The sequence below is a fragment of the Artibeus jamaicensis genome, unplaced genomic scaffold, assembly GCF_021234435.1.
Source record: "Artibeus jamaicensis isolate MK-2021 breed Jamaican fruit bat unplaced genomic scaffold, CSHL_Jam_final contig_402, whole genome shotgun sequence".
In the NCBI taxonomy this organism is placed as follows: Eukaryota; Metazoa; Chordata; class Mammalia; order Chiroptera; family Phyllostomidae; genus Artibeus; species Artibeus jamaicensis.
This window is the reverse complement of record NW_026521818.1, coordinates 19,883,716-19,896,312: the sequence shown is the minus strand read 5'-3', so window position 1 is coordinate 19,896,312 and position 12,597 is coordinate 19,883,716. Positions and strand designations below refer to the sequence as shown.

Here is a 12,597-nt window from a genome sequence, read left to right as displayed (position 1 = left end):
CCCCCAACCTCCGTCCTCTCCCCTCCCGTCGCCCTACCCCCCGGCCCCCTTCTTCCCTCTTCCCCTCCCCCAAGTCCTGGCGCCCCTGGTTCCTCCCCCACCCGATCACCCCCTTACTCTGTCCCCGCCCACTCTGCGCCGGCCCCTCGGTCGGGGCTGCGCCCCACGTGTGGACGGCTGCGCTCCAGCCCCCACTGACAGCCGCCGCCCGCGGCCCGCCCCGCGCCCCGCCTGGCCTCAAAACCCCCGCGCCGCGCCCTCGCGCGCCGCATCCGCGCCCGAGCCCAGCCTCCCGCCCGCCCTCTCACCGGCGGCCCGCCCGGCCCCGCGCACCTCGGCCGGGCTCCGCAGCCGCCGCCGGCGCGTCGCTGCCCCGCGGGACTCCGGGTGAGCCGGGAGTGCATCCGCCTCTTTGGGGGCTACTTTTGTTCGCCTGCAGACTTCTTTCTGGAGACTTTTGCAGCTTTCCGAGGTCTGGGCCGGGGGCGCACGGGAATTCGCCGAGCCGCTGCGCGCAGGCCCTTTTTTTTTTTTCTTTTGAGGTCCGCTTTCTTTGTAACTTTACGCCGCGGCTGCTCGGGTTACTTTTGTAATTTCCCGCCCCCGCCCGCTGGCGGTCCTGGAGTCGTTCGGGGCCGTGGCCCGGGGGATGCAACGTGGACCGCGCGGGGCTGCCGGCCGCTTCGCCGCCGCGCCTCGCCGCCCGCTCCGCTAGAGTCCGCGCCCCGCCGTCAGCCAGGGGACGGGCGCTCGGTCCGGGGCTCCCGGTGCCGCTGGGAGCCCGAGCCCGAGCGAGTCTGGGGAGCCGACTGAGGGCTCGCTAGACCCTGACTTTTTCCGGGCCTCGGGGATTTCGTCTTTGAGCGCTCCCTCTCCGCGGACCACGGTCCGCGCGCTCCCGGCGCCCGCGATGGGGAGACGGCGGCGGCAGGGTCTCCAGTCCTACTTCGTCTGGCTCGGCTGCGTGGCGATCTGGGCGCAGGGCACGGCCGGCCAGCCCCAGCCGCCCAAGTCGCCCCGGCCCCAGCAGCCGCCGCAACAGGTCCGGCCCGCGGCGGCGGGCTCCGAAGGCGGGTTCGCGGTGCCCGAGTACCGAGAGGAGGGCGCCCCGGCGGCCAGCCGTGTCCGCAGGCGAGGACAGCAGGACGTGCTTCGCGGGTAGGTGCGCGGTGCACACCTGGGCACCTCGTCCGGGCAGCTCTGCGTCCTGCCCGCTCCCCGAGTCTAGTTGTGGCGGCTGTTGCCGCGGCCCCTCCACGCGGAGACCCCGAGGCTTTCGGGAGCGCCTCCCTCCTGGTCTCCGCAGCCCCGCGGGCAAAAAGCCCTCGGGCGAGGGGGGTGGGGTGGGCGGCGGGTGGGTCGCAGGCCCCCGGGTGAGGATCGCAGAGCCGGGCAGAGCCCGCGATGCGGGGTCAGGTTCCGAGTGTCCGGCGGGATGAGCGCTCGAGTCCGCCCCTGGCCCGGCGGGTGGCGGCCGCCTGCCCCCCACCGTCGGGGGCGCCGCTGCGGAGCCTTTTGTTTGAGGACGCGGTTCGCTGCGGCCGGGAACCCTGCGCTCCACCTTCCGACGCGTCTCCCGTGACACGTCGGGGCCCAAGTAGCAGTAGATGAGGAGGGACGAGGGTGAGGAGTTTTGAAACGGGACGTTCCCTTTGTTCTCTGCGTCCGGAGGCTGGAATGGTAGCAAATTATGTGTCTGGACGTTTCTTTTTGGGCTGCAGCGGGGGGCAGATGAAAGGCACTGTTTTAGCCGTTGCCGGCCCTCCCCCCTTCCAGCGTCTGGCCCACCCGTTTCCGTGTCTGCGCCCCAACCGTCTGAAGTGTAGCTTTGGTTGATTCGTTGTCCAGAAATCGACCGTCTTAGGGCTCAGGAAACGTGCCTGTGAAAACTGATAACGTGTTACTCCACCCCGCCCTACGCGCGAGTGACCTCGCTTGTCCGTCGCAGGCCCAACGTGTGCGGATCCAGGTTCCACTCCTACTGCTGCCCGGGATGGAAGACGCTCCCTGGAGGAAACCAGTGCATCGTCCGTGAGTGCCTGGCTGGGCTGCGGCTCGGGGCAGCCCTCTCGGCCCCGTTGCTCTTGCATTTCGTCTCCGGACACGCCTTTGCTTTTAGAATCCAGGGGCTGCATATCTGTGATAATTAGGACGCAGCCCCGTTTGACTGGTGGGGAAGGAGCAGCCGGTTTGCATTGGCTTAAATTTCACTTGTAGACTCTGTTGAAGGGCAATAATGATAAAGGTTTCAAAGATACTTGGAAGTTTTATCTTTCTATGTCTATTAATACAAACGGAGGGGGGAGTCCAGCAATTCCCTAGATAACGCAAAACCACTTTTTCCTAAAAGAGTCCAGATAAGACCACAGCGTGGTTATGTAAATTAACTGGCTTTTGACTCTGCATGAGGTTTAAGACTTAGGAAGATCAAGCTTTCTTAGGCCTTTGTACAAAACCACTTTATTATATCTGGTTTCATCTCAACAGCCACACAACATAGATATAAAAGGAGCACTTTCACGAGTGTACACTTGACCCAGGTTAACAAAATTTTTAAAAAGGACCTCTTCCAAATCACTTGACTTTTTTTTTATTTGGGGGAGACATTTAGATGTAGGATTTGCAGACCAGACTTTCATAGTGTACTGTAGACTTTCCAAGTCTTAGAACTTCACTAGTCCTGCATATGTGACTTTAAAAGTTTTGCTTATTCCAGTCAATTTCCAAAGTTTATACCCAGTTCTCTAAATTCTAATTGGAGAAATCATTAGTTATCAGCCTTGTAGTGATGGGCTGTGGGATGTCTAATTTCACATGCCCATGAGGTTTTGAGCTGAAGTGTGACTGGCCTTCTTCTGTGTGTTTATGGAGCACAGCTACATGCATCATGTCAGGAGGAGAGCCGGGTACTGTCCACGGCATATTAATTTGGGACTGATCTTGACTTTATATTGACCTTGATGTTCTCTGGGGAATAAATGATTATGCAATTGTGAGTGGAGAAAAAGGGCAAGCCATACTAATCAAGGGATAAGAAGGATGTAGTGGGATCTCTGGCTATGTATTTATGGGTTTTGTGGGTTTGAGATAGACCCTTAATTTTTTTCAGTACAGTTTTTAAAAAGGGATGAAATCTCATGTTGTGAAGACTGGTTTATTACTTTTTTTTTCTACTCTAAAAATCCCACAACTCCAGTAATGAGGCAAAAATAGGAAAGAACAACTGTGTTTTTTAAGGTGATTCATAAACATCGTAAGTAAACCCTCTGATTATAAGTCTTTGTTTCTGAATTAAAAAGAAAGAAGGGGGTATTGCCTTTCCTTCTCTCCAACACAGAAGTCACATATATGAGGCATTTTCAGAGGGTGCATTTACTTTTCCAGGCCAGTAGGGCATTACCATGTCTGCTTTAAACTTACATGGTTCCTAGAATCCTAGAACAGCTAACGTCACTCACCCCACACCTGCCATACTAGTCGGGAGTGACTGAGGCACTGCGGAAAGTCTGACTCACTAAATGTAATGAATGCGACTGCCATTATTGAGTTGGAGAGCAGCCGAGGAGGAGGGATTGGTTTATGGTACGTGTTGAAAATCTGTAAAGTCAGATTTTATTGGATCAGTGTGGAATGGGAATTCCAGAGAACAGAGCCTTCCAGAATATTTACTGTAGAAACACACCCATGTATATATATATATATGTATGGCCCTCTGGGTGTCAGCTTTAAACACTTTTGGTTTTTGAATAACATTGTATACTTGTTTAGAAGGTCAGTTTGGGGAATCTCAGCATAATAGTCAATATGGTAGCCTACATTTCTACTTCTTGAAATATCTAGATACTTATGAAGCACACTGGAAAGGAGATGTATCATAAAGCTATAGAAAGCATAGACTTGAAATGATTTTTATATCTCCAAGAAACATTTACTATGCTTGTGTGAAGACCTATCTACAAAAAATTTATTAATGCACTTACAAAATATTTTAAATACTGAGAGTATAAAATAGTGGACAAAATAGAGGGAGAGAGAATGTAATGCCTTTATAGTCTTTTGTATGAGTCTCACCTAAGTTTGAACTTTTAATATTAAAATAGGCATTGAATTCAGTACTCCAATTATTTTTTGACATGTAAAACGATAATCTACGGAGTTAATAACCAACTTGAAATCACTATAAAGTCAAAATCAACAATTTTTACTCCATGATTTTTTCATAATAATGAATTATTTTTATACTTACTGGATTTCCACCATTTCATAAAAGAAAAGCTCTGAGGCAATTTACAAAAAGAGAATAAGTACAAGTAGGAAAGGAGGCCTAAAGTTTAATTTTCTTATACATTTGTACATCATCATTCTTCCTCTATGGAAAGATATTAAAATGTCAACTTCTAGACTTTTAATGTCTAGATGTGAAACAGGCTTCATGAGGAAGAGAAGATATTAAAAGAAAAATATTTCTCAGACTACTGGAAACCTAATGCATTTTGATTTTAGTCTCTGTATTTTGTTGCTACTATTTGTAACTGTGGCCTGCAAAGATCACCGAAGAACTTTCAAGCTTCCATATATTTGTTTCCCAAAGGATAGAATTGACTTTCTCACTTTCCATTTGTTTTTTTTTAAATCTTATTAGAACATGAAACAATGGAAAAGTTTGCTTACAAACTTGTTTATTGTGAAATTATGCTATGAAGAGTTTTTTGATTGGTGGAATAATAGTGGGGAGGGCTTGGCCCAGAATCATAGCATTGGAGACCCGAAGAGAGATCAGAGAGCACTCCAGTGTATTCCTTCAGTTTATTCTACCAGTGAGAAAACTCAGCCCAGAGAAGCTGTGTTCTGCCCCCTCCCGCCGAGCTTGCGGTGAGTGGGTCAGCAGCAGAACAAGAACCCAACCCCAGACCTTCTGCACACCACATACTCTTTACTGTGCTCTTTCTCTTCTCCCTGCATCACTGAAATCCTGACACCCAGGTCTCCTTTCCCTCACTGTAGTATTTCTTGATCTCATGGTTTTTGTGCCATTGTGGGAGGGACAAATGGTTAGGTAAAAAGCACTCTCGCTTCTCATTGGCTCAGAGATGTAGATAGAGCACACACCTGTGGCCATGACATGGGTCTGTCTGAGGATACCCAGTCTCCAGCCCATCAAACCTTTCTTGGGTTTAGGACCTGGGTAGGAGCACTTTGTGTATCACCCAAGCCTAGACTAAATGTCTACCTGCTGTGGAAGAATAATATTTTAATGAACATTTTTCATGGGAAAGTTTTTGGTGATCAGAAATTCTAGTACATTTTAAGAGTGGTCAACTCCATGGTAGGCACGGTGTTCTTGCCTAAAATCAGTTTTCTATCTTCACACCATGATCTATGACAGTTTCCTTTATGGGCAGTACTAATGGTAATGCTGGCCATATTATCTGAATGTCAAAAGGCAATTTGGAAAAGAAAAACTATTACTGAGTGAGTTTACTTCTATAGAACATGCCCACATCATTATTGGGGGCCACAAATCTCTTTGAAAGTAGCTGGCTCCCTTCCTAGTATGTGGCATAGGCACATTGGCATAAATGTTTATATCTAGTTCAAGATGCTCCCAGTCTCTCTTCTCTTCTTGTCTTCATGCACCCAGTCATGTAGCATTGAAGCACACAGCTTTTGTTCCCAAAAAAATTCAATTATGGGTGCAGTGATAAATCTCTTAGCTTCTAAATGCGCTGGCTCTAAATATGGGGGAGGCTTTCCATCTGAATGTACCCAGCTAATGATTTTGGGGATCCGTGGTATGTGCTGTGTCGGTGAGCCTGACATTCTTTGCTGGGATGACCCTCATACCTCAGAGGTCACAGCTGCAGGAGACTTTGACTCTCCCTCCATCAAAATGTCGCAGCAGCTTTTCTGAGCAGTGGGAATAGGCTAGGTTCTGGAGATAATATAGAAGAAAAGTTGGAGGAAGGAGAGTGGGAATTATTAAGGGGAACAAAGATTGATGGTGGTGCAGGTCAGGTGCCAGCCGGGAAGGAATGTGCACTGAACCCCTGGGGCCTGGCCAGGCCGTTAGGGCCGGAGTCTCTGAGCCAGCCAGTCTCACATTCCCTGCCTCCTGCGAAGGTGCCCTGCCGAGGGGGCTGTGTTTCGGAAAGTATGCACGGCCTCTGGGCTCCCTCACCTCTCCCAACTTCCAGGGCCAAAACTGTCTTCTCGGGGCAAATTCTGCATATAAACTCTGCCTGGAGTAGAAAAGACAACCTGTGTTGATAAGAGAGTTCAACATTTAGGATTATGGAACTTGAAATAGCTTTATTGGTTTGTACTTTATCATAAGGATACTTGTGAGACTTGTTCTCAAGTCTACAATGGGTGATTGCATTGCATATCTGAAATTAGATATTATGTATCACATTTTATGTCTTGGTTTTTCAGGTATATTGTTTTTAACTATAGCTTTCTTGTGTTGTACACTGTGGTTTATCACCTAATTGTTCATTTACTTCCCTATTGTGCTCTCTACAGCAATATGTAGAAATAGTTGTGGAGATGGATTTTGTTCCCGTCCTAACATGTGTACTTGTTCCAGTGGCCAAATATCACCGACCTGTGGATCAAAATCAAGTATGTTTCCTCGTGACCTTATTTACTGAATTATCCTTAAGCTTTTGAGTAAATTCTAAATGTCATTTTCAATGAAGCTATAAATCCATGATTATTTTTTTTTCACTAACTGGAGACCGTATTAATCTTTGGGGTAAAAGTCTTGGCTTACTTGTTGCCACCGACAACTAAGGGGTAATGGGTTAATGATCTTCATTAAGAAAAATGATTTATTTCTGGTCCAGAAGCTCTGGTCTGTGAAGCAAAAAAGAGCCTGGATTCAGTGGAAAAGTAATTCTTTGTGAATAACAGCTGTAACTTACTGGGTTTTTACAGTGTGCCAGGTTCTGTTTTAAGTGTTGGACAGTATCCTGTATTTAATTCTCACACGAGCACTGTGAGGTACTATCGTTAGTCCATTTTACAGAGAAGGAGGTTGAGGCATGCAGAAGTGAAGTAAGTTGCCCAAGGTAACATAGATTTGAGTTCAGGTATTCTGAAGTCTACACCTATAGACTCAAACCCAAGGCTCTGTTCATGGCCTTGCTTGACTCCTGTGGCTCATACCCTGTTTTGTGGGTTAATTGAAAGAGAAGGATAAGAGGACTGGGGAAAAAACAGATATTTATCATGTACTGACCAGGTGCTTCACGTATATTAACTTGTTTTGCTTCACAAGTACAAACTCCCAACAACTCTGTAAGATCACTGTGGCAGTGGACTAAGTTTGTTATCACTGCCCCACAGGAAAGTTCTGGGTCTTTAAGGTTCAAGATTAATCTTTTAGGCCAGGGTTTAAGATAACATTATCACAAAGAGGAAGCCAATGTCATTTATGTAACTGCTCATTAAGTAAATAAACCTTTAAGTTTGCCTTAAAGTAGCGTGATGTTGTTATACTTTGAACATTTCTCTCTCTCCAAATTTTCCCTAAAGAAAGGTAATTGAAAATCACTGACTCAGGAATATAAAATTTAAGATTCATACAAGAAATGTCATTGTTTTCTGATGAAACTTCTGATTAAAACTCTAGTTTGACTTTCTTTAAAATAATCTGTCATTTCCACAGCCTTTTAAATCTTATTACTCAAAATTCATTGAGACTTTTTAGCAAATTTCTTCTAGCCTTCCTCGTCTGATTGCCTAGAAGAAACTCTTGCCAGTATTTTCATTATCCTGTTGTCTTATTTTTCTCATAAATGCCTTCAGCAGAAAACTCAGTCCTGGAGAAATTTTACTTGATTCCTCTATCTGGGCAGCTGAACATTTTCTGGCCCACCCTTGGGTTATGGTATATAATTTACAAGGGGGATCCAAAAAAACCTGGCATTATCTTCTACAGGGATGGCCCCTTGCAGTACAGACTTTTCCTGCTAAGCAAATGTTCTAGGATTCCATCCATTATTCGTGTGGCAGCTGGTGTTGTTGTGAGAGGCTGTGTTTGGTTTCAGTGAATTTTTTTAAAGACTCTTTCAACGTGTTTGCCGATTTCATGATGGGTGATTTATCAGCATACACAGTCAGCAGTTTTTGACCCAAAATGACGTGACCCCCCCTGACCCATGCACCGTTCTCCCTGTTCACCTGATCTTGCCTTGAGTGATGTTTTGTTGATGTTGTTTCCCTGGGTGAAAACATTCCCCAGAGGGAAACATTTTGCTGACATGGAAGGGTGGGGGGTTAAAACAAAACACAGCAGAAGCACTAAAAGGCATCACAATCGACAAGTCCAAAAACTGTTTTGAGCAATAGAAAAAAATGTCTCAATAGGTGTAGCGCATCAAATGAAGAACACTTTGAAGGGGACTGAAGTTTAAATATCTAAGAATAAATACACAATTTTGTAAAGAAATTCCAGTATTTTTGGGTCCCCCCTTCTAGTAGTAGGGACTCCATGAATTATTTATTTAGCCTTGACTAATATGCCCTTTTCATCACAAACTTTTCTTTCCATTCCTCATCTTGCTCCAGTTCCCTAAAGCATTAATCACTATTAATTACCATTAATTATTAGTAATATTCTTGAAGTAGTTTTCTTTCACTTATGTGCTATTGATGGCCTACAATCTTCCTATTCCTGGTTATTATTTCTTAGCCTCCTTTCAATGTTTGGGATTCCCAAGAGTTCTGTCCTCTGAACTCACTTGCATATATGTCTTTAATTACTGCCAACATGTTGCTAACCCATAACTGTCTCCAGCGTAGGTCCTTCCACCGAGCCTCACATTCCTGTGGTCCATTTCCTATTCAACATCTCCATCTGAATGTGTCTGAGACTTGGTCACATGAAATTCTTGATTCATTGCTGACCACAGTCTGCTTCTTCCACAGTTTCTCTTGCTGTGGCAAATGGCACTGCCACCCACCTAGTACTTAAGAAACTGCTTCTCTTTTTCTCACATCAACTCTTTTTAAGAAGATCTGCTGGTTCTTTTGGAAAGTGTATCTCAGATCCATTTTCTTTCCATGACCACTGCTGCTGAGTGGTTCAAGCCACCGTCACCTCTCACCTGGCCTATTGCAATAACCTCCTGATGGGTTTTCTAGCTCTGATGTTGCCCTTGTTAAATTCATTCTCTGTAAAGCAGCTAGAGTGAGCTTTTAAAAATATAAATCATATCACTTCACTGTCTTATGTACATCCTTTCAGTGACTCCCAGTTGCATTTGGGGTAATGCAAACCCTTCCATGGCAGAGGAGGCCTTTCATTATCTAGCTGGCCTCTGCCTGCTTTGCTAAGGTTTATAACCATGTGAATCTTTCAGTTCTTCAGAGGAAACTCTTTATCATTCCTGTGTCTTTTGGTTTGGCAAGTCCTCTCCCTGTGAGCTTCCTCCTTGGTACGTCTCATGTGTGGCTCACTGTAGTCCTTCAGAACTCAGTTCATGTCACATCAGAGTGGTATCATCTGGCTGCAGTGTCTAGATTCCTTCTTGGCTCCAAGCTATCCTTCCTTACAGCACAGTTCTACCCTCTGTCATAACACAGTTCCCTTCGGAGAACTTATCACAATCTACAGTGACAGCACGGTATTCCTTTACTTGTTTCCCATCTGTCTCCCTGTGGAATGTCAGCTCCCTGAGAGTGGGTACCCAGTCCATCATGACAGCAGGGCACTGAGCCAAGGGGGCTGGTACTCAGGCCCTGGGTGCTGAACAGATACACTGTTTCCTCCATCTCAGAAACTATGTTACTAGTTACCTTATATTTATTCCCTTTAACACTGGAAGGGAATCTTAAATTTGTGTTAATCTTAAACACAAACTTAATAACATGTTGTAACAGATATGCTTATGTGTGCACTTACAACAAATAAATGCAGATATGTAAGGGTTGTAACATTAACTTCTGTGGACTGTATTTTCATTGAATTGGATATTTAGTATAGTTTTGTAACTCTCACAAGTACTGTAATTTTGACCACCGATATTTTTGTGTTTTTTGTTGCTCTTTGCAGTTCAGCAGTGCAGCGTGAGGTGCATGAATGGCGGGACCTGTGCGGATGACCACTGCCAGTGCCAGAAGGGGTATATTGGAACTTACTGCGGACAACGTAAGGAACATTGGAATAGACTTGATTTGTGAGAAATAACTAGATTTAGTGGGTATTTCATAGTAAGTCATAATTTAAGGTCTTGTGAAGCCTATAATCCTTTAAAAGAGTAATTTTATTCAGTAAGCCATACCTTATATTTGAATTTCGAATTTTTATCTGTAAGATTTCTTCTAACTTAAAAAAAATTTTTGTGTTCAGTAATATTGATGTTGTCGAACATCACTAGTGCTTTATCAAATTTGACACATATCACCAGGAACATTTAAATTTCTTGTTTTTCTTTTATCTATCTCTATAAAACAGGTATACCTTTCTGGAAAAAATCATAAAGTGTGCTTTGCTTTGATATCTCTCTCTCTATATATATATACATGTATATATGTATATATATGCATATGTATACATGATTTTTTAGGATATCCCAAAATTAACCCTTGGAGAGCCAATCTTATAAACTGTCCTTTGCTCAAATATGTTTAATTGCTTAATGCTGTAGTACAAGGCTGTGAAGTGATGTTTTAGAAATCAGGTTTTGGTGTAAAAGAGGGAGCTTTATTTTAACAAAGCTCTTATCTCCAGTCACTGGAGAATATCCTGTACCAATCAAGAAATAACATTTTGTTATTCCTTCCAAGGATGGAAGGTCTGTAGCTCCTGGATTGTGACACATCACAGGGGAATATTTTAGGGTAGTGTTTTCCAAAGTGTGGGCTCTGCTGGGAACCCATGTTTTTAAGTATGCATGGGTGGAAGGACATGACTAAATTAAAGAAAGTTGAATCATAAATTGTGAGAAAGTCCCTTTTTACTTAATTTGCATTTCATCAGATGCAGAGTCCAGTTTTGCTGCTAACCTTTAAGGCCTCCCTAAGAATTGCTCATCTACATTTTTAACAGAAAAAGTGAGTCTTAGGTAGCAAGAATATCTAGCTTCTTTATAAATTAAACTTATTTTATTTTTCTGCAGTTTAAATTTTAAAACATTGTAGTAAAATGCGTATAACTTACTTTCCCATGTTAACCATTGTTAAGTGTATAGTTCTGCGGCATTCAGCACATCCCATCTTGCAGCCACCACTGCCGGCCGCCTGCAGAACTCCTTTCATGGTGCAGAACCAAAACTGTGCACCCACCAAACTCTAACTTCCCATTCCCTCACCGGGCTCCTAGCAGCCACCATTCTCCTTTCTGTCTCTGTGAACTTCACTTCTGTAGGTACCTCATGTAACTGTAATTGCGCCTTATTTGTTATGTTGTGACTGGCTTATTTTACTTAGTATAATTTTGTTTATGGTTCATCTATGTTATAGCAGGTATGAGAAGTTTCTTTCCTTTATAATATTCCACTTTATGGATATATGATATTTTGTTTATTTGTGCATTGATGGTTGTGTGAGGTACTTCCACCTTTGACCATTGTGAATAATGCTGCTGTGAACATACCCATAAGTGGAATTGCTGGATCATGTAGTAGTTCTATTTTTAATTTTTTAAGGAGCTATAATACTCTTTTTTTTATAAGAACTAATTATTTATTTATCTATTTTGGAGAGAGAAAGGGAAAGAGAGAGAGAGAGAGAAACATTGATTATTTATTGTTCCACTTGCTTACGCATTCGTCGGTTGATTCTGTATGTGCCCTGACCTGGGATTGAACCTGCAATCGTGATGTATTGGGATGACACCCTAACATATCGAACTACCTGGCCAGGGCTGCGATACTGTTTCCGTGGTGGCTGCACCGTTTTACATTCCCACCAGAAGTGCACAGGGCTCCAGTTTCTCCACATCCTCACCAACACTTGTTATTTCTGTATGTCTTTTGGATGATGTGTGTCCGAATAGACAGATACGCAGTGGCATCTCCTTGTGGTTGTTAAAGCTATTTTTTAAGATTGTCTTCTGGTTAGGGTAAGGATAGCTTTCCATTTATAAGCGCTATACATTTTTCTTCTAAAATAACTTTAAATAAATAGGGAATCAGTTTAAAGAAGAATATCCTGTTAAGGACAGCATTAGGCCAGCTTTTCCTATAAAAGCTAGATGGTAAATATTTTAGACTTTATGGTCTCAGGACCAAATACCACACTCTGCCATTGTAGTGCAAAAGCGATCATTGTAGCGCAAAAGTGATCGCAGACAACATGTAAATGAGGGGGCTTGGCTGTGTGTCTGCAAAACTCTGTTTATGCACACAGAAATGTGAATCCCACCTAACTTCCACTGTCACAGAACTATTCTTTTGTTTTTTCCAACCACTCACCACTGTGGAATCCCACTGCCACAGCCCACGGCAGCGTGAGAACAGGCCGCCTGCCGGTCTGGGCTGTGGGTCAGCGTGTGCGGCCCTCCAGGTGAGGGCGGGGAAGAGCTGGACAACAGAGGAACAGGGATTCTAGCGAGGTTTCGTTTTTCATGGATATTTCTTTTCTGTATTTTTC

General features: G+C 44.5%; 1 protein-coding gene across 1 annotated transcript in view; it reads left to right on the top strand.

Moving 5' to 3' along the window:
- Positions 1–627: 627 nt before the first annotated feature.
- Positions 628–12,597, top strand: part of FBN2 (fibrillin 2) — a 264,006-nt gene continuing 252,036 nt past the window's right edge. Inside the window, exons 1-4 of the mRNA XM_037138205.2 lie at positions 628–1,158; positions 1,949–2,031; positions 6,523–6,621; positions 10,058–10,153. Of these exons, the coding sequence (XP_036994100.2) occupies positions 911–1,158; positions 1,949–2,031; positions 6,523–6,621; positions 10,058–10,153 (526 nt within the window). The 5' untranslated portion in view covers positions 628–910. The remainder of the gene's footprint in view (positions 1,159–1,948; positions 2,032–6,522; positions 6,622–10,057; positions 10,154–12,597) is intronic.